Genomic DNA, 23,243 nt, shown 5'->3' with positions numbered 1-23,243 from the left:
AAGCAACGGTGAAACAGAACTTTTAAGAATCTGAGTGCAAATGCTCACTACATAATATATAATTCAGTATTCCTTTTAAGAATCTGAAAAGGAACTTCTGCTTCTAGTCATAATGGAATAACAGGGAAGGATTTACCTTCCCACATTAACTAAAAATTAGACAAAATATATGAAATGGTGATTTTCAAATATCAAACAATAGACAGCACAGGACAGTGATCCTTGAAAGAAGGGAATCAAATGAGAAAATCTCTGTAATTGGCCAGCCTGGAGAATTTTCAGGCTGCAGGGCAAGGATTGAGAACCAAATAGAGCCTAATATTTTCTTATTTGAGAAGACGGGGTAAGTAAGGGGAGGCCAGGGCATGTAGAACTCACAAAGTACAACACAAAAGAGGAGAGAAATACATGGAGAAGAAAGAATTACACAGAGAATAATCTTAGAGAACTTCAGAGGATTCCTCAAAAGGCATCTTCAGATGAGTACTGATTGCCACAGAGATGTGAGAATACTCAAAGCTGGGGAAAGATGAGAATGTCTCTTGGAGCTCACACAAGGCTGAGAGCAGTCATACTCTAACTAGCCAGAGTGGAAAATCTTACAGTATAAAAGCTATTAAATAAAGTACTCAGAAGAGAGTTGCCTCAGTGGTACAGCCAAATTACTCTACGCTCAGGTCTGTTCTGTTTCTGCCTAACAAAGCTTAAAAGCAAAACTTGAAAAGATCAAACTGTTCAAGTAATTTAACTGTAGAACAAATCAAGAATATTTAAGAGAATAAAAAATATCATTCAACAGGTGGAATGCAAAATGTCATGCAATCAAAATATACCAGATACACAAAGAAGCAGGAAAATAAGATTCATAAGAGAAACCCCATGAAGGAAAAATAAGAAAACTACACCAAGGAACATCATAATCAAACCGACAGAAACCAACGATAAAAAGAAAAATCTTAAAAACAGCCAAAGAAAAACAACACACTACTTACAGAGAAACAAAGATTAAAAAAAAAGAGTAGAGATTTATCATACTTAATAATGCAAGACAGTGAAACAACATTGCCAAAGTATTAAAACAGTAACAGTCAACCTAGAACCTTATACCCAGTGAAAGTATCTTGCAAAAGGCCAAATAAATAATCTTTGAGACATAAAACAGCTGAAAGAATTCATCACTAGCAGACATGCACTACAAGAATTGTTAAATGAAAAACTTCAGGAAGAAAGTAAATAAAACAAGGTGGAAATCTGGATATATGACAGAGTACAGGAAAAGTAAATATACAGCTAAATTTAAAAGACCTTTTCTCTTATTTTTTAAAATCTCTTTAAAGGATAATCGACTGTGCCAAAGCTGGAATAACTTGAGGAACAAATAAAGTAGTATTGGACTAAAACTCAAAATATAAAGTGTCCATACTGATATAAATGACTGAATTAAGAAATGGAGAAATTAATCTCCCATACAGAAGAACGCCAGATGAATTACAGTTGACCCTTGAACAACATGGGTTTGAACCATGCAGGTCCACTTATATATGGATTTTTTTTTCATACAATAAATACATACTGCAGTACTATACGATCTGTAGTTGGATGAATCCACAGATGCAGAAACACGGATACAGAGAGCAGACTATAAAGTTATACATGGATTTTCGAGCGCATGAGGGTTGGCACTCCAACCCTTGCACTGATCAAGGGCTAACTGTATATAGATACTCCACCTGAAAGGAGGGGGAGCATAATTCTCTACTCCTTATGAGGGCCGCTCATAGTTGACTTCCTTCCAAAGAGTACAGTATGGAAAGGCGGCAAAAAGAGTAACTTCCCAGTAGACAAACCTGACAAACACGACTTCAGCCAAGTGATCAAGGTCAATACCAACAATCATAAATCACATTGATAATATGTACCCTTAATATGTGATAAAATGGTACTTAAACTCTGTGATGCACTTCTGAAAAACCTATAACCTCAGCCCAATCATGAGAAAAACATCACACAAATCCTACTAGAGCAGAATCCTACAATATACTTGACTAGTATTTCTCAATTAAGTGGATCATTTCATAAAGAAGTCAGAGTCATCAAAAACAAGAGAAGCCTAAGAAATCATCACAGCTAAGAGAAGCCCAAAGAGACATAATAACATGGTATCTTGGGTGGGAACCCAGAACAACAACAAAAAAAAAACCAAAGAAAATATGAATAAAGTACAGACCTGAGTTAATAACAATGTACCAACATTGGATCCTTAATTGTAACAACTGTACCATAGTAAGATGTTAATAACAGGACAAACTGTGTTTGTGTGGGGAAGAAGTTGGTACATGGGAACTCTCCTTACCATCTGCTCAATTTTTCTATAACTCTACACTGTTCTTAAAAAATAAAAGTCTATTAATTAAAAAAGAAAGCTAATTGGCTGCTTAAAAGAGAATTAATAGTGTACTGGGGAGGTTATAAAATAAATAGAAATAAAATATATGGCACCAACAGCACAAAAACCAGGAGATTAGAAATACAAATAAACTGTTGTAAGAGTCTTACACTATAAGGGAAGAGGTACACTTGAAAGTAGATTATGATAAATTAAAGATGAATATTGTAAATCCTAGAGCAAACACTTAGCAACTACTTAAAACAACAACAAAAACAAAAACAAAAACAGGTAATAAGTTGATAGAGATAAAATAAAACTCCATTAATGTAAAATACAGAAAATAGAGAAAATATAAAAAATAAATAAAAGAACAAATAGAACAAATAAAAAACAAACAGCTATATATTAGATTTAAGCCCAACCATATCAACAATCACATCAAATGTAAAGGGTTCATTAAACAATCCCAAGTAAAAAGCAATGATTATCAGATTGAATAAAAAAGCAAGGCCCAGAAGAAATCCACTTTAAAGACACAAACAAGCATAAAATAAAGAATGGAAAAAGATAAACCATGGCACAATGAAAAAAAAACACACAACAACAAAAAATCTGGAGTCACTATATTAGCATCAAAAAATATATATTCCAAGATTCCAAACTTTATCACCAAGGATAAAAAGGGTCATTTCAGAGTTATAAAGGAGTCAGTTCAGCAAGAGTGCTTACAATCCTTAAAGTTTATGTACCTAAAGAACTTAAAAATATAAAAAGAAAAAACTGATAGAAATGAAAGTAGAAGTTGAAAAAAACAATTATAAAGTAGCCCTCCCTTATCCACAGTTTCACTTTCTGCAGTTTCAGTTACCTGGTCAACTAAAAATATTAGATGAAAAATTCCAGAAATAAACACTTCCTAAGTTTTCAATTGTGCACCATTCTCAGGCTGCCAAGCTCCATCCCACCCATGATGTGAATCATACTCTGTCCAGGGTATTCACCTGTTAGTCATTTATAGCTGTCTCGGTTATAAGATCCACTGTCCTGCTATCTCAGTGCTTTTGTTCAAGTAATCCTTATTTTACTTAAATAATAACCCCAAAATGCAAGAGTAGTGATGCTGGCAATTTAGATATTCTCTTACTGTGCCTAATTTATGAATTGAACTTTATCATAGGTATGAATGTACAAAAAAAATAGTAAATATAAAGTCTGGTACTATCCACAGATTCAGGCATCCACTGGGTGCCTTGGAATATATCCCCTGCAGATAAAAGGGAACTAACGTAGTTGGAAATTTCAATACCCCCTTTCCTTAGCTGAACAAATGCACAGAAAATCAGTAAGTATGTAGAAAACTTGAATAGCATTATGAATCAATTTGACCTGACATTTATAGAATACCACCCAACAGCAGCATAAAACACGTTCTTTTGGAGTATACACAGAATATTTACCAAAATAGACCATATTTTAGGCCATAAAATAAGTTCCAATAAATTTAAAAGAATTCAAATCATACAAATTATATTGTGACTAAATTCTAAATCAATACCAAAAAGATATCTGGAAAATCCTCAAATATTTAGAAATATATATTATTCTTCTAAATAACCCATGGGTCAAAGAAGAAATTAACAAGTCTTTTGAACTGGAAAAAAGAAAAAGAAAATACACCAAAATGTGTGTGATACAGCTAAAGCAATGTTTGAAAGAAAATATATAGCACTAAATATCTACATTACAAAAGAAAAAGGTCTCATTATCAATGACCTAATCATCTACCCAAACGAATCAGAAAATTTAAGATCAGGGATCAATGAAACAGAAACAGAAAAATCAATGAAATCAAAGCAGGGTCTCTGAAGAGATTAATAAAAATTACAGATCTCTATCCAGATGCATCAGGGAAAAAAAGATACAAAATACCAATATCAGGAATGGGCATGGGAGATATCTATAAAATATATTCATAATTTCATTGATACCTGTAAGTGTTGGTGCCTCGTCTCCTTTTGAATATGGATTGGATTCGCTTTTAACAAACAGAATAAAACAGAAGTAAATGTGTAACTTTAGAAGCTGGGGGAGAAAAAGCACTGTGCAGCTTTCTGCTTGGTCTCTCTGTTTTATCGCTCATTCAGGGGAAGCTAGCTGCCATGTTGTGATGACAGTCAACACTATGGAGGTCTATGTAGTGAGGAACTGAGGCCTCTATCAACAGAAGTAAAAAAACTGAGGCCTGCAGTCAATAGCTATGCAAATGAACAATCTTGGCAGCAAATTTTCCAGCTCCAGTCAAGTCTTTAGGTAATAGACATCCTGGCCGACATGTTCACTGCAAGTTCAGGAGAAACACTGATCCAGGATCATCCAGCTAAGCCACATCCATAGACAAGGTGAGATAATGTTTGTTGCTTTAAGCCACTAAGGTGTGTAACAGTCATACGGCAAAAGGTAACCAATATAGGGACCATCATTACAGATCCTAAAGCCATTAAAAGGATAATGAGAATACTATAAGCTTTTAAACCAACAAATTCAAAAACCTAGATGAAATGAAAAGTCCTTGAAGGAAACATACTTCCAAAGCTCACTCAAGAGGAAAGAAAGAAAGTGATAATAGAGAAAATACCTTTTAATCATACACAGATCACTCACAAATAAATAAAATTTTAAAATAAAGGATCAATTAAGTTGCACAGAGTAGAGTTTTTACAAACATCACTGTTTAATCACGATGCAATAAAACAAGAAATAACAAAATTAAAATGAAAAAAGATCTTCCATGAGAAAAAGTTTTAAATCGTCTTTAAATAACTCCCAGGTGCAGTGGAACTACAAATTAAAACTAAGTTCTAAAAAATGATAAAACATTGCATGTCAGCATCTATAGAATACTTTTAAAGCAGTGATGATAGGAAAATGCAAATCCTTAAAAATATATCAATAAAAATATGCTCTCACTGGACAAATCTGGAACAATTTAAACATCAAATAGGGAAGTAAGGATTAGAATCCATTAGATAAATTATTTTTAAAATCCATGAGCCTCATATAAATAAATGGTAAAGGGAAAATCACTCTTTATCATAGAATGTCAGTTAATAAATATAGAAGAAATGACAGAAAATTATCACTGACTCAAACAAGAGTCAATGGCTGTTACGATGCGAGTGGGAGGAGGAAGTTTGATGCCTCAGAGTAGCTTCCTGCAAGCACTTAATAATTATAATAGGAAAATCTGGCAGATGCCACCTTAAACAGGTGATCAGAGATAACATCATCAATAATGAGACCTGCTGACATCCCATGCCCTAAAAAGGACACAATATTCCTTCTGTGGCATATCTGTCAAAATTGCATAACCTGAATTGAATAATGAGGAAACATCAGTCAGATCTAAACTGAGGGACATTCTACCTAATGACCAATCTGTACTCAAAAATGTCAAGTTCATGAAAAACAAAGACAGACTAGAACTATTCCAGACTAAAGAGACAAAACAACTAAATGTAATGCGAGATTTTACATCAGAAGGTTAGGGGCTGGGAAGGGGTATAAAAAATGTAATTGCAACATTAACAAAATTTCAATTTGGACTCCAGGTTAGGTAATGGTATTCTATGATGATTAAATTTCCCAATTTTGATAATTGTGGTTATGTACGGGTGTGTCCCTGTTCTCAAGAAATATAAAATTATGTACTCAGGAATAAAGGAGCACTATGTCTGCAACTTAATCTGAAACTGTTCAGGGAAATAATGTGTGTACACACCCACCCACACACACAGACTCAGAATAATAAATCAAACGGGGCTAAATGTAAAATGGTGAATCTCCTTAAAGGGTATACTCAAATTCTTCCTACATCCTTGCTATTTTTCTCTAAATTTGAAAATATATACAAGACAAACATTTTTAGACAACACCAGCTCCTCCAAAACAAAACAATGTTAAATAAAATCTTTAGGTTCAGATTTCAACAAGCTGCTTAAAGCAGGTACAAATAAGAACTGTATTAATATCAAGGATCATAAGAAAATTTCATCTAATCTGAATTTTGATGGCTACCCATATTTTCTAAGAGGCTTTAGCAGATACAGACACATATGATACAAAATACTTTCCTTAAAATGCCTAAAATTAGGTATAACATGGTTCTGATAAAAATGGAACTTAGTAATATCTCTTCAATTTTTCTAAATGTTGTGAAAGTTTTCAACTGGGTAATTCAAGATCGATACTTTCAATTGGGGAAGGAAAAGGTAGATCATTTCATAAGTAACAATGAAGTTTAACCTCTACTTTCTGTGATGGTCACAAATTACTTTGAAAACAAATGAAGAAGTACAAGTGTACGGTCTATAACTTTTCCTTAATCAGTGTATTAGGATTAGTTTCACACCTAATATTCTTAGGGTTGGGCAAATTTTTCATTTAGCATGTGAATTTGACAATTCACTCAATATTTTTGAGAGATTAGCATGTGTTTTGAGGAAACTTCAAAACATATGGTAGTTCCCAGAATATGGCCGCTATCCTCAAAAAGTATGTGTGCTGGTTGGGGAGGCGACACAATGTTGAATGTAATGGCCAAGGAGCAAAGTCTCTACTCAAAATTCTAACCTAAGGTAGCTCTGATTTACTCGACTATAAAACGAGAATGACTTTTTAAAAATTTCTGCCTCAAAGGGCTAAGGATTAAGTGAGGTTATTGTACTTGGAAAGCGTTTTGTAAACTTCAAAGCCCTACACGTGTTTACTGCGTGTAACAGACTGCACAAGAGAGACCACTTGGAATCAAAAAAGGGAATTAATTCGTTTGTCAAGATTTCCTACAAAATATCCGCTACTGGATGTGGCCCGGTACACACGACTTGGCAGAGAGCCAGAATGGGGTTTTCCTCCAAAACGCTCTACCTGCAGGAACTACGAACGTAATGAGCGAGCGCGGATTCCCCTCTGGATGGCCTGCAACCTTCGCGGTGGAGGGGACTATGTTAGAATAGAAGCAAGGGAAAAGACGGACCAATTTTGAAAAAAGTTTAAACGTGGGACGCACGCAGCGTTAGGAGGGAGGCCAAAGTCCACGAGGGGCGGGGGCCAGGGGGCGTGGGTCTGCGCCCCGCCCCTCGCTGTCCGCGCGCGCCAGGGTCTCCCAGCGTCGCCGCCGGGTCAGCCAGCCCGACCCGGGCGCGGAGGCGAGGAGAGAGTTTCCAGCAGCTGCGCACCGCTCTCAAAAACTCCTAGCCTCGGGGGGGGCCTCACGGGCCGCCCCTCTCAGTCCCCACAAGTTCGAGCCCCTAGCCCCTCCGGTCACAGACTTCCAGGGCCGGGGCTGCGCCGCCAGAGGGAGGATCTCCTAGCGGAAGAGCAACACCCGGGCGAGTACCTGAGCTGAAATGAATCCTTCATACACGGTTTTCGCCCGGTTCTGGGGCAGAAGCAGCGGAAACTGGCGCAGCAGGCTCGCTTCCGTCTCCGCCATGGCTCGCGATCTGTTGAAGCGCTTGGGAGAGCGGCGGCTGCGGGACCCCGCACATGCGCAGTCCTGCCTGCGCCTAGGGCGCTGAGAGGCGGAGACCCGCGCCTTGGCGGGAAGAAGCTTCGAGGCTTGCGTGGGCGCAAATGAAGGTCTGCTGCCAGTCGGAACACCTGCGCTCAGGGTCAGCTGGAGGAGATGAGGCTGGGCAGGAGGCAGCATTGGCCCCAGCGGGAGGCAGGAGGGAGGATTGTTTTCAGGTTCACAGGTCTGGCCAGACAAGATCGTACTGGCCTTGATTGTCCCTAGAACCCTTCTGGATATGTATATTAACCCAGGGTCAAGTCAACACCAGACTTAGTTCTGGAGCACCACACTCAACAGGAGGGAAAATTACTGATGAACTTGATGAACCGAAGTTAATTTTTCTTTAACAACATATTCTATACATACGTTTTACTCAGGAATGGTAATTATCCATTCCCTTTTACTAAGGGGTTGGTCAGTAAGGAACTTAATATTTACTGAGCAGTTATTTGATTCCAATCAGTACGCAATGCATTGCATTTTTGAACCTAGTATTTGCAAAACATCATTGTAATAGGCTACAGGCTGTGCAAAAATGAATGAGATATACACCATACCGTTTTTACTGCCCTCAAAATGGGATTAGACTTCTTGAAGATTGTTAAAGTTTGACAAGAATTATAAGAGTATTCTGGAGGCATGGGGAAAAACAAGAATGTTGCAGCAGTGGCTAAATATAAATTACACTAAAGCAGTGGTTTTTAAAATGTGATCCTGGAATCATTAGAATCACCTGGGAACTTTACAGAAAGGCAAATTTTCACGCCATCTCAGACCTAAGGAATCCCAAACTCTGGGAGTGAGGCCCAACCATCTGTGTTACAACAAGAGCTCCAGGTGTTGTGATGCACGGGCTAAAGTTGGAGAACCTTTTCAGAGGCATGACATACCACCCACTCAATTACATGCTACATGTTTTGTGATGGGCATAAAGTGAAGGTTGTACAACAGTAGGACCAACACAGATTATTAGGACATAGAGTCACTGCCCTCAAGGACTTTATAACTTACCTGTGAGTTAAGATATTTGCTGTTTCCAGTATTTCAAAGTTCCTACCACCATGTTCCCCACAGAACCTGTACCCTCCCTTCAAAGTCCTTAACTGCTACCTTTTTTTGGAAACCTTTCTTATCTGCTGAAAATTATTGCTCTCCCTAATCACTTGGTACATTTCTTGGTACATTGTAGGTGTTTATTAACTATTTACTAAAATAAATATCCACTAGTCTTATGGGCAAATTACAAATAAGTATTACAAGAATAAAGAGGAATGAAGGAATTTTTCACAAGATATTTGAGTTGGTTTCCATTTCCAATATCATCATAATCAGACAGGATAACACTGTTATAGAATTTATGGAATTTATTTAAATTAAAATACAACTAACGTGTAAAGCACTTTCACATTTTATTTTATTTAGTTTTGACGGCAGTGTTCTCTAGGTATGTATTTTTTATAATGTCTGTTTAGTATGCAAGTAAACTGAGATTCAGAGATATTAAATAAGTTGCTCAAAATAGTGACTTGTACAATGAAGATTAAACTCAAGTCTTCTAAATTTTAGATTCAATAATCTTTCCATTCAGTCATGGCAGAGATGGACTTCCCATCATGAGCCCAGTCTAAGACAGCCACTCACAAACTCACAGAGAATATTCAATATTTTCAAAAATCAGAAAGCCAATGAACTATGACCACAATCAGCATTATTTTAATTTTGGAATTACAGACAGACTTCACGCAGATCCTCACCAAGATTCAAGCTCTTCAAGGCATCCTAGGCATGATTTCTTTTATACATTCTGCTGCAAAAATTAGTAGTATTTAAATGCTATTTCCTGAGGGAGAACTATACACTCTGACATGGAAAAATCTCAAAACAATTTCATGAATGAAAAAGACACGTTCCAGAATGTTATGTTTACTACTATACCATTTATGTTTAAATAAATAAATAAACTCACAGTATATTACTAGCAGTGGTTACTTTTTGGGTGGGAGATAGAAGACAAGGAATGGGGGTAATGGCCTGAGAAGACTTTCACCTTATCTGTTATATTAAAAAAAAAATTTAGGGAGAATATTGGTTTTAAAATTTTAAATATTCATACCATTACAATTAGCATCTATCACTGTTTTATTGCCTAAAGTTTCAGCTTTGTCCCAGGTGTTTCTTCTCCCAGTTCCCATCAGTATGGAAGAAAATAGGATGCCAGCCATTAACATTAATGAGAATAGAGAATAATAAGGGAGAGGTTGCTTGAGAGTACTGAAAAAGTATGGGAAGAATGTTGGGAAATGCCAACATTAAGGAAGAATGGAGTAGGAACAGCCATTTAAGAGTCCTCTAGGTTGATGGCAAAGACAGTGGAGTAGGAAGACTCTGAGTTCACATCTTCCTATGGGCACACAAAAATTACAATTATTTACAGAGCAATTATCTGTGAGAACAACCTGAAGACACAGAAAAGATTTTCCACAACTAAACATATAAAGAAGGAAGCACAATGAGACAGGGAGGAAGGATACATCCATGTGTCAATACACATACTCCTAGGTAGATATCACCCACAAATGGGAAAATAATCACAATTGCAGAGTTTCTTTGCAAGGAACAAGGGTCCAGGCCCCACACAACTCAGTCCATGGGTCCTTCACTGGGAAGATGAAGCCCCAGAATGTCTGGCATTGAAAGACAACAGGGCATGCATATTGAAGCACCAGAGGTCTGTGGGAAACAGAGACTCTGCTCTTAAAGGGTGCACACAAAATCTCACATGTTCCACGTTCCTGCACAGAGGCAGTAATTTGAAAGGATCCTAGGTCAAACCCACTTGATGCTCTTAGCTTCTCAGAGAGGCAAGAGGCAGCTGGAACTTGTCCTTGGGACAATGATGCTGATGGCAGCCATTTTGGGGACCTTGTCTGCCACAAGGATGATGGTGTTGGCAAGCACAATTTTGAAGTCCTCCCTCTAGCCTGTTAATGCCAGGAGCTTATATATCCACCAGTGGGCCACACCAGTCTTCAGACCCCCTGAGCCAAGCAACCAGCCATGCAGAGACACAACCCTGCCCATCAGTGAGCCAGCAGTTACCATGCAAGCCAAGCACTGTCAGCCAAATGGGCCTAAGGCCAGCCCTGTTTACCATCATGCCCACAGAAGTTGGCCCCACCACAACAGGGGGGTCCACACAGCCCACATAGGAGGCACCCCTAGAGCATATAGCGCTGGTAAACAGAGGGGAGTGAGTTTTGGGCCCTATAAAACATCTCCAACATAAATCCATTTCTCCAAGAGCAGGCGAAATAAACACAGAAAATTAGGTAAAATGGGGAGAGATGGGAACATGTTTCAAACAAAGAAACAAGACAGAAGAACTAAGTGTAGTGGAGATAAGCAATCTTCCCAATTAGAAGTTCAAGGGAATGATTATAAAGATGCTCAATGAACTGGGGAGAAGGATGGATGAACACAGTGAGAATAACAAAAACTTAGAAAATATAAAGAGGAAATAAACAGAGCTGAAGAACACAATAACTGAAATAAAAAATATACTAGAAGGACTCAGCAGTAGATTAGATGATACAAAGGAATGGATCGGTCAGTGAACTAGAAGATAGAGCAGTGGAAATCACCACAGCTGAACAGAAAAAAGAAAACAGGAATTTTAAAAAATGAGGATAGTTTAGGAGACCTCTGGGATTGTTGCCATCTATAGATTCAATGCAATTCCTATCAAATATTCCAATGGCATTTTTCACAGAACTAGAACAAATAATTTTAAAATTTGCATGGAAACATAAAAGACCCTGAATAGTCAAAACAATCTTGAGAAAGAACAAATCTGGAGGCATAATGTGCCCTGATTTCAAACTATACTACAGGGCTACAGTAATCAAAAAAGTATAGTGTTGGCACAAAACAGACACATAGATCAATGGAACAGAATAGAGAGCCTGGAATAAACTCACAACACATACGGTCAATTAATCTATGACAAAGGAGGCAAGAAAATGCAATGGAGAAACGACAGCCTCTTCAATAAATGGTGTTGGGAAAACTTAGACAGCAACATGAAAAACTATCAAACTGTACTACTCTCTTACACCATGCACAGAAATAAATTCAAAATGGATTGAAGACGTAAATGTGAGATCTGAAGCTATAAAACTCCTAGAAGGACATATAGACAGTTAACTCTTTGACATTGGTCTTAGCAACATTTTTTTTGATATGTCTCCTCAGGCAAGGGAAACAGAAGCAAAAATAAATGGGACTACATCAAACTAAAAGCTTTTGCACAGTGCTGGAGACTATCAACAAAATTATTAGTTCACCTAGTGAATGGGAGAAGATATTTGCAAACAATACATCCAATGAGAGTTTAACACCCAAAATATACAAAGGGCACATACAACTCAACATCAAAAAAGCAAACAACCCAATTACAAAATGGGCAGAGGACCTGAACTGACATTTTCCCAAAGAAAACAAACAGATGGCCAACAGACCATGAAATATTACTCAATATCACTAATCATCAGGGAAATGCATATCAAAATTACAGTGACATATCACCTCACACCTGACAGAATGGCTATTATAAAACAGACAACAAATAACAGGTGTTGATGATGATGTGGAGAGCAGGGTACTATGGTACACTGTTGGTGGGAATGTAAACTGGAGTAGCCATTATGGAAAACAGAATGGAGAGTCCTCAAAAAATTAAAAATATAACTACCATACAATTGAGCAATTCCACTACCAGGTACACTCCCCACCCCCAAAAAAACAAAAACACTAATTCAGAAAGATATATGCACCACTATATTCACTATTGTTTACAATAGTTAGGATATGGAAGCAACTTAAGTGTCCATTGATAGATGAATGGATAAAGAAGATGTGGTATATATACACAATGGAATATTTTTTGGTTGTAAAAATAATGAAATCTTGCCATTTGTAACAACATGGACGGAACTTGAGGGTATTTTTCTAAGTGAAATAAGTTAGAAAATGACAAATACCATAAGATTTCTCTTATGTGTGAAATATAAAAAGCAACAATAAACAACATAACAAAACAGAAGAAACTTATAGATACAGAGAAGAAACTGGTGGTTCCCAGAGGAGAAGGGGTGGGGGAATTGATGAAATAGGTGAAAGGGATTAAGAAGTACAAATTCCAGTCATGAAATAAATAAGTTATGGGGATGTAATGTATAGCAAAGGGAATATAGTCAACAATATTGTAATTACCATGTATGGTAAGGGATGGTTGCTAGACTTATTGTGGTGACCATTCCATAATATATAAACGTCAAGCCACTATGTTATACACCTGAAACTAATATAATATTGTATGTCAACTGTACTTCATTTAAAAAAAAAATGAAACTGGAAAAAATATAAACTTAAACTTACTGAATTAAAAAAAACAAACTAAGGCATGGTCAGCAGTCTGGAATGCTACACAAAGGCTGAAAAAGTCAAGAATATGGGAAGGCTTCAGATTGGAAAAAGTATTGATAAACTTTAAAGAGCAATTTGCTCTTGCCTATTTTTCTATCCAAACATGCAGAAGCAGTTCATAACTGGTGATGTAGTGAAGAATTTTGGCATTACTTTTAAGTGTAAAGCTTTGAGAAGACCATGTTCATGATGGATAAACTATGAAGACTTTGTTATGTGACCAGAGTTTGGTAGGTGATATACAGCAGAGATATCCCAGCTCCTACAACCCTATCCAAACTCTCTGAGAGCAAACTCCCTTGTTAGGTAGGTTTGCCCAATAAGGAGTCTAGATCCATGGCAGGTCCAGAATAATACATTCTGCTTCAATTCAGGCAGTAAAGTCTAGGAGCAATGACACCCACAACCCAACCTCAGTTCAGCAAAGGAGCATTGAAGGGCTAAGTCTGCTGAAAGAGTTAATGGGCTACAGGGGTAGACTAGAATCAGGAGAATATTTACGAGGTCATCATCTAAAGAAGGATAAGAAGTAAATGGATTATTCAAAAAAAATCTCTGAAGACCTCTGAATCCCTGTGAAAAAGGAGAATCCAGGTTATTAGACAACCCTCTTCTTCAGCAAAGTACGAGAGGCTCTTTCTTGGAAACATCTTTCCCACACCAAAGTCACTGATAGATCAACAACTCATATTTTTTGGTGAACAATTGGAAGAAACGTCCTCAAATAGCTAACACCTAACAAAGATCACAACTCAGGTAATGAGTGTTGCAATTGTGGGTGCAAACTTAGAAAGGCCACACAGTATAAGTCGTGGAAGGAAGAGATTAATAAATGTGTAGGGCTAGGAAAGAGTAGTTGTTAAGAGGATGAAGGATGCAGAAAGAAAAACTGAAGAGAAAAATTACTGTTTGTTCATTTTGAAATTTGGCCTAAAGATAGTCAACCCCATTTACCCTAAGAAACTGAAAGGAAAACAATAGAAAAGTGCATACACAGAGAAGATACACAAAGCTCTCATTTTTATTCTGGAAAATTGAAGCTGAGAAATAAAACAGAGAATAGTTGTAATCTTGCCAGTTCTCAATTATGGGTTTCTGACACTGCTTTGAACCATCATAATCATGTTAAAGTATTTTAATACACAGGTGTCCAGGTTGTATCGTCGACTAGTGTTTCTCAAAGTGTGGTCCTTAGACACAGCAGCATCTGCATCACCTGGGAACATGTCATCCCAGACCTGTTGAATCTCTCAATTCTGGGAGATTAGCTCAACAATTCATGTTTTAACAAGCAAATGATTAACAAATCTGTGTTTTAACAAGGGATTCTGATGCAAGCTGAAGTTTGAATCCATTACGCTAGACTTAGTTAAGTCCACATTTTTACATGTAATTCTATTGTGCAGCCAGTTGAAGTCATTGCACTTATTAAATAAATAATTGTTCAGACACACATTTTACAATTCCAAGCTCAGAGTTAGCTGGCCACATATTTAAGACTTAGAGGATACTAGCTAAAAGAGTAAGTATAGTTTATTAGTGTCATATCAATATTTAAAATGACCCTCTTAACACAGAGATCACTTTAACTATAAAAAGAGAAATATATATTTTTCAAGCTGAAAGATTACCAGTTGGGTACGATATTAAGGAGCTGAGATTTTCTTGCCTTTTCTCTCATGGGTCCCAAGATCACTGCTGGGGCTCTAGCCATCATTAGATGGAAGGGCAATGATAACTTTCCGAGAGGCTTGTTTGAACCAGTCTTATGTCAGATTAGCCACGCCATATGCAAAAGGTCTGGGAAATACAGTTTTTCAACTAAATACATTGCCTCGAATTCTTTTAGAATAAAGAAGAGAATGGTTGAGATGGGACATTTTCCGTTTCTGCAACACTGTGAACCCTCATCCCCCAACAACGAAAAAGATTGGAACTTTATTGGCATAGAATTATAAATGAAATGCATACTTTATATGACAAGTTTTCAGACTAGAGATCTATTATAAACAGATGTACCTCTAAAGATATAATAGTAGGTTTTACTGTATTTGCTATTTTTTCATAATGATATTTCCTTTCAAAAGAATACTAAAATTAATTTATATTTTATTGACTAACTGAATATCATCTATAAAAGTATTAAGGATTAGAAATCAGATGAATAGGTAATATTTTAAGAAGCAATAAAGAACTAATTTCACGTTTTGGAAATTTATCTGTGATCTGTATAGTAATGAAATATGCTACAAATAGAATGAGGAAGCCATGAAATTATATTTTCCATCAGAAAACGTCCTTCAGCTTTGAAAAATAAATACGACATGGTTGTGCTCTGTGCCATTCCTTTAAAGAATCCTTTGCTGATAGGATAGAATTTATTAAAATAGTAATTTGGCTTCTATTTAATGTTGCTTGTTTTACCAATAGGCAAATAAACCAAGTAAAATGACATGAATTATCTGCAATGTGAAAATAGCTAATTTTACAAAATTTTGAGAAATAACTAAAGGAAAAGAAATTAAAATCACTCTAAAATTCAGAAGTGATTTTATACATTTCATTTCAAAATAAAATTGTTTCAAATATCTTGATAAAAAATTAATAACACTTTATTCTTCAAAATCTTAATTATATAATGTCAATGTTATCAGGTCTATGGGGAAAGATATAATCATACATTGCTGTTAGCTATGTGTAATTCACAAAATATTTCTAAAAAGCAATCTACTTATACATAGCAGGAACCATAAAAATTATTTTCTTTTGAGAAAGTACCACTTCTAGGAATACATCCCAAGAAAATAATTTTTAAAAGTTTATAGAACTATAAGATGACCTAATGTCCAGTAAGTTAGAAATGGTCAAGTTATACAGCATGGTAAAATGCCTGAAAGTCATTAAAATTACATAGATATGTAGGTATATGTATATACAATATTGGTATATAAGAAGTATATATGAAATCCCAGTATATGAAAAGAACAAATCAATGTCAACAGAAAGAGAAGAAACTTGTATAATTAGTTGATATTTTAAAGCTAAAGGATTCTTTATTTTTATTTTTTTTTGTAAAGCCAGTTACTTAACAGTACCGTGAATTTTAAAAAAGAAGGCATTAGCAAAGATTTTTGTAAATGTAAATGCTGTCAGATTTTAAATCATCTATTGAGTTGGAGGAAACGCAGTATAATGAAAAGAGAGTCAAGAAACTTCAGTTCAAATGCTTGACTTTATATAGATCACATAATAATCTCTAAGGTCCTTTGCAATTCCAGAATTGGATTTGTAAGAAATGAATGGGTTCAAAAGCAAAAACTACACACACAGTTAAATATGGATTATCTGAGTAATAAACCTGAAAAAAAAAGTACTTTGAAAATCTTATTCATATTGTCAGTTATCTCCCTAATAAGAATGTGTTCGTGAAATCTAACTTGGAATACTGAAATTGGATGTCAACAATTAGGAAGATAATTTTGTACACTTTTAGGTGGACAATAAACGCTTTCAGGAAATGATAGAAATTTATGAACCAATTATTGCAGCAGGAGATGAAGTTCTTGTTCAGTTTAGAGTGAGCAGCAACAGAGTTGTAGCAAAACATCTTTACATAAGTCTATTATTTTGTTTGATGAATTAAGAATTCCCCGTATCTTTAAGATGCTCATGTTCAAATTATGCACCATAAACCTTATCAATCCAGATGTAGATAATCTCCCTTCTGTAGGTGCTTATCGTTCAGAAATGATTATATAGCATCATCCCAAAATTCAAGGTAATTTTATATCCATATATTTCAAAATGACAAAAACATTTTAAGTAACTATAGTAAATTAGCAGGACTTTAAAAATATGCTTCAAAATCTTCTTAAGTATATAAAATTGTTTCTTGTAAAATAGTTATAATCTTCAAATAGTCTATCTGAGGAAGATTCATTTTAATCTCATTTTCCTTTATAGCCTAAAAAAGGTACAAAGGAAAAGACATTGTGAAAGGAAAAAGTCACAAAGGAAAAGGTATATGTTGAGGTTGGCTAGTCAAAGTTTTATAGCTGGGACTTCATATGAAAACCTGACAGGCAAAGATAAAAGGTGAAATTATACAAGTTTGTAGGACTCTTTAGAGTATTATTCACTAGACATACATTAATATAAATATATTTATAGTTTTGTACTAGTACATTTCATATAAATTGTGATAGTGTAAAAGTATTTTCTATATTTAAAATTTGCTCAATTTTCTGAAAAAAGAGTATCTTCCCTTACGGTAGTGTACATGATTTGCTAGAAGTTACAGCCTAAATTATACTCTCTTCCTCAACTGTCCTAGGACTCTGAAAAATAGATATAAACTCAGAAGAGTATAAAAATTGAATAGCCTCATTGGATAAGCAAACAATTTCATCCAACAAAGGTAAAGCCCCACAGATAACCCTCTGCCAGAATAGTTTTAGCTATGCTTTATTTAATTAAATTTACACTAACCTCATTTCAGTCAAATACAGCTTTATGTACTGTACAGAATATATTGTGCTAAAACCCATAGTCCTTAGGCCATCTAAATGAAGCCAAACGCATGTCAGGTGTGACCAGGGTGAAAATGGTTAAAAATGAATCTATAGAGCCAGAGGCCACAGGGAACAATGGACTTCTTCATGATGAGCAGAATCAAAACCCAATCAAGAAACGTTTTCTGCTGCCAGAGTAGGGTTCCTTATACTACCTACCCTGCAAGGTTTCCTAACTGTTATGAACAGTAACTGATCTTATCTTCCATTCCCTTGCCAAACGAGTAAACTTACATTTATCCTGTCTCTGCTCCACCATTATAGTGTGTGTGCGTGGGTGTGGGTGTGTGTTGAGGTGGGAAGGGGTGATGGCAGTGATCAGAGGAATCCAAATCCAGATTCCAAGAGAGAGGATGTGTACCACTGAGAGATCCTAGAATTTGAGACAAATGCAATGACAGATGAAACTTTGGGTTGTCCACTTGGGGGAGGCGGTGAGTATGTTTTTTATTTGAGAAGAGGAAGGATATTTGGTGATCATAAGAGCAAGTTACAATGGAGACTACTGTGTGCTCACCAAACACATTTCCTCTTTCTCCTGGGCCTATAACTAAACATTTCCAGCCTCTTTTGCTGTTTGATGTAGCCAAGTGACTGAGTTGTAGTCAATGGAACCTTCGATGCGTGATTCAACACTGTCTTTCCCTGTCCACTGGCTTGAGTCGAAGTATATTCTGAAGCCCTCAGGAATGATGGAGGCATGAAATAGAAAGAAGCTGTGTCTGAAATGTCTTCCAATTGACTTTATATGAAAGAGAAATAAACTTTATTATAGTTAAGGCACTGAGATTATAGGGCTCATTTGTTACACTAGCATGTAGCATGCATTATTCTAATACAGTGGATAGAAAATTGCTATGGTATTTAGATTCCATTTCATCATTTAAGAGAGTGAAGTAAGAGCTTTATTGTGAAAAGTCCAATATTTACAGTATGCCAAAATTATATCCTTTGGAACTATTTAAACTTACAATGAAAAATTTTAGATGTCAACAGAAATCTGTGCAATTAAAAATTTTAATCTGGGGGATATTTGAGTTAAAAATATGAAGGCCACTTCTCTGAGGCTCCACTATTATTTTTCACTGTACTTCTATAATAAAGCCCAGGTGATATTATGCAGATTAAGAATCTACACATAAACACATTCAACAAATCTGAAACATTTACCATGGGATTATAATTATAAATTATTTTATCTATTTATCAAGGTTTGTTTTTTCTGCTGAACTTCTGTTTGCAAACATTTTATCAGCTTCTTCTTACTGAGGAGTAATAAAACTGAACACTTTTAAGAATAGCTGGTACTACAGATTAGTAACAAATTCATACTGAATTTCAGTAACATTTTATTGTACACAACTGTGTTCTGACCTTTCTTTTCCTTATTTCTGAAGCCAATAATTCTGGACATTTAAAAATATCAGAAGGAAAAAATGTCATTAAAAAGTGAAAAGATTTTCAAGAATTAAGTTTTTGAGCTTTGGGGAAAAATAAATTTTAAATCAACTTTTTAAATCTTTCAAAGAGTAGTTACAATATACGATTCCAATAGACAAAAATGTCAGCATATTTTCACTGTTTAAGAAATCTGGAAAACGACTTTTGTATCAAAAGTAAATTATTCTCATGATATAATCAAAACAAGTTTGCCATGTGCCTTGATGTATAATATTTGGTTCATTATCAAAACATTTTGAAATCTGCACTGTTTTGCTTTATTAATGATTTTAAAGGTTACCTTGTGTACAATGTTTTAACATCAAAGTAACTTAACAGCAGCAAAATATAAATATATACTTGACATAATCAGTAATTCCTCTGTCCCAAACCTTCCTAATGAACTTACTCCATGAGAAGAAATTCTTCTTTTAGCAATTAAAATGATCTAATGATTACATTTAGATATTTTGACTACTTATCTTCTCAATCATCCTGATTACCAAAAGTCTTCCTATTAGAAATTGTCACAGCTGAATTATCTTAGTCATAGAAGAAAAAAAGAAAAGTGTGTTTTTTTCCTCAGTTAAATAACCAAAGCAAAAACAACACCACTGGCCTAGTTTATCCAAACTAGAGATCTTTTGGTGGATTGTACCCATTGACTACCAACTCTCTACTTCACTCTATCATTGTTGGGGTGCTGTGCCGTGCTGTGCTAGCCAAATTTCCCTGCAGGACTGACGAACATCCCTTGGCCCGTTGAGAAGGTTAGCCATAGACATCTCTCAGCTGTCAGCCCTTTCTGCAGATTGCCCTCTGCTGAAACGTGAGCTGACTGGCCCAAGGTCATGACTTATTTTAAAACGACCCACGAAGGATTTTTAACGCCGGGGTCCAAAGGCTTCTCTCTCTCTCCCCACGGTGAGGGACACTCTGAAGGGCTAGCTCAGCTTCAGAGCTCCTCCTGTAATCCTCTGAGGCCTCCTTGTGCCTGAATTCCATTCCCACCTCCCCCCCACCCAGTCCTGCTTCCTTCCATCCCCCGTAAGTGTTGATCTGCAGACAACTTCCTAATAAACTTCCTCCTAATAAAATTTCCCCTTAGCTTCTGCTTCGTGGGGAACCCAACCTGTGGCAATCATCAATTCATATTCGAATAAATATATGTGCAGGATAGCTGCTACTGTTGTAAAGAACTAATAATTTAATAAGGGGGAATACTTTCATTTGCGTAGGTTTCAAAACCCATTCATATCTGTTATCTCAACTGGGCTGTCCAGCGATTCTGTGAGGTGGCTGGGACGTTTTATAGCTCTGTAAACTGAGACTTCGAGAGAAATGACTTCTTGATTCCAGACAAAAGTTATTATTCATGCTTTCTTCTAGTTTGCTTCATTGCTCATAACAACCCTTCTCTAAAAAATTCTCCACAATTTCTATAAAACCCCTCCTCAGAAGTGTTTTATTTATATTCCCCAACTCAGGAATATGTAGTAAGTTCCTAGGCATCCTGGCAGTACGAAATTCAACACCATAAACATAGTCAGATTTTTTTCAAGCTCCTATCCCCAAACCCCATTGCCCACACATACGTTATATTACTTTCTTTCCTTTTGTCCTTTCGACATACACTTCTCAAGCACCTGCTATAAAAGAGACATATTCCTTGAGAACTCACTATGTGCCAGGCATTGTAGTAAATGCTTTTCATACATTATCTCAATGAACCCCTGTGAAAACTCTGTGATGTTAGGTCTATCATTTCCATCATGCAGCTGCGGAAACTGATACTTAAGGGAGCTGACATAATTTCCCCAAGGCTACAAAAGTCAGGTTGTCCTAATTCTAAAATCCATACTTTTCGCCTCTGCACTAGGTCTCTCTGATAGATGAAGACGATAGATGAAGAGACATGGCTCCTCCTCTCAAGGATTTACTGTCTAGTATAGGAAGACGCTATAATACTTGATTATATTTTATAGCAGCTTTGTAACAGTTATATAATTCATATACAGCTCGCCAATTTAAATTGTGCAATTCTATACACATTAGCAGCCACTACTCATTTCTCCTACTTCCAAATCCAGTCCTAGGAAACCACTAACCCACTTTCTGTCTCTATATATTTACCTATTCTGGACGTTTCATACAAATGGAATCATACAATATACGGTCTTTTGTAGCTGGCTTCTTTCACTTAACCTAATTTTTCAAGGTTTATCTATGCTGTAGCATCTATCAGTACTTCAGTTAGGGCCGAATATTATTCCATTGTATGGATATGCCACAGTTTGTTTACTCAATCATCAGTTGATGGGCACTTGGGTTGTTTCCATTTTTGACTATTAAGCGGTGCTGCTATGAACATTCATGTATAAGATTTTATGTAGGTATATGTTCTCATTTCTTTCAGGTATATACCCAAGTGGAATTGCTGAGTCATATGGCAATTCTAGCAATATTTAACCTTCTAAGGAACTACCAGCCTATTTTTTTTCATGATTTTTCTTTTAAAAAGAGTTTTATTGAGATATAATTAACATACAAAAAACTACATATATTTAAAGTGTACAATTTGATACTTTTTTTCCTATTAGTCATCTGTTTTATACATATTAATGTATATATGTCACTCCCAATCTCCCAGTTCACCCCACCCCTACCATCCCACTTTCCCCCCTTGGTGTCCATATGTTTGTTCTCTACACCTGTGTCTCTATTTCTACCTTGCAAACCGGTTGATCTGTACCATTTTTCTAGATTCCACATATATGCATTAATATATGATATTTGTTTTTCTTTCTGACTTACTTCAATCTGTATGACAGTCTCTAGGTCCATCCATATCTCTACAAGTGACCCAGTTTTGTTCCTTTTCATGGCTGAGTAATATTCCATTGTATATATGTACCACATCTTCTTTATCCATTCATCTGTCAATGGACATGTAGGTTGCTTCCATGTCCTGGCTATTATAAATAGTGCTGCAATGAACATTGGGGTGCATGTGTCTTTTTGAATTATGGTTTTCTCTGGGTATATGCCCAGTAGTGGGATTGCTGGGTCATATGGTAACTCTATTTTTAGTTTTGCAAGGAACCTCCATACTGTTCTCCATAGTGGCTGTATCCATTTACATTCCCACCAACAGTGCAAGAGCATTCCCTTTTCTGCACACCCTCCCCAGCATTTATTGTTTGTAGATGATGCCCATTCTAACTGGTGTGAGGTGATACCTCATTGTAGTTTTGATTTGCATTTCTCTAATAGTTAGTGATGTTGAGCATCTTTTCATGTATTTGTTGGCCATCTGTATGTCTTCTTTGGAGAAATGCCTATTTAGGTCTTCTGCCCATTTTTTGATTGGGTTGTTTTTGTTTTTTTTTTTTTTGATATTGAGCTGATGAACTGTTTATATATTTTGGAGATTAATCCTTTGTCGGTTGATTCACTTGCACATATTATCTCCCCTTCTGAGGGCTGTCTTTTCATCTTGTTTATAGTTTCCTTTGCTGTGCAAAAGCTTTTAAGTTTCATTAGGTTCCATTCATTTTTGTTTTTATTTCCATTACTCTAGGAGGTGGGTCAAAAAAGATCTTGCTGTGATGTATATCAAAGAGTGTTCTCTCTATGTTTTCTCTAAGAGTTTTATAGTGTCTGGCCTTACATTTAGGTCTTTGATCCATTTTGAGTTTATTTCTGTGTATGGTGTTAGGGAGTGTTCTAATTTCAGTTTTTACATGTAGCTGTCCAGTTTTCCCACCACTTACTGAAGAGACTGTCT

The 23,243-nt window shown here is 36.1% G+C and overlaps 1 protein-coding gene across 3 annotated transcripts in view; it reads right to left on the bottom strand.

Annotated features, from left to right (window-relative positions):
* The window catches only part of FANCL (FA complementation group L), a 94,476-nt gene extending 86,540 nt beyond the window's left edge, over positions 1-7,936 (bottom strand). For all 3 annotated transcript variants that reach the window (XM_057740642.1, XM_057740640.1, XM_057740641.1), the window contains exon 1: positions 7,785-7,936. In XM_057740642.1, coding sequence (XP_057596625.1) covers positions 7,785-7,880 — 96 coding nt within the window. In that variant the 5' untranslated portion in view covers positions 7,881-7,936. The remainder of the gene's footprint in view (positions 1-7,784) is intronic.
* Positions 7,937-23,243: the final 15,307 nt, after the last annotated feature.

This window comes from Hippopotamus amphibius, chromosome 7 (genome assembly GCF_030028045.1).
Source record: "Hippopotamus amphibius kiboko isolate mHipAmp2 chromosome 7, mHipAmp2.hap2, whole genome shotgun sequence".
NCBI classification, from domain to species: domain Eukaryota; kingdom Metazoa; phylum Chordata; class Mammalia; order Artiodactyla; family Hippopotamidae; genus Hippopotamus; species Hippopotamus amphibius.
This window is presented reverse-complemented; position numbering and strand designations above follow the sequence as displayed.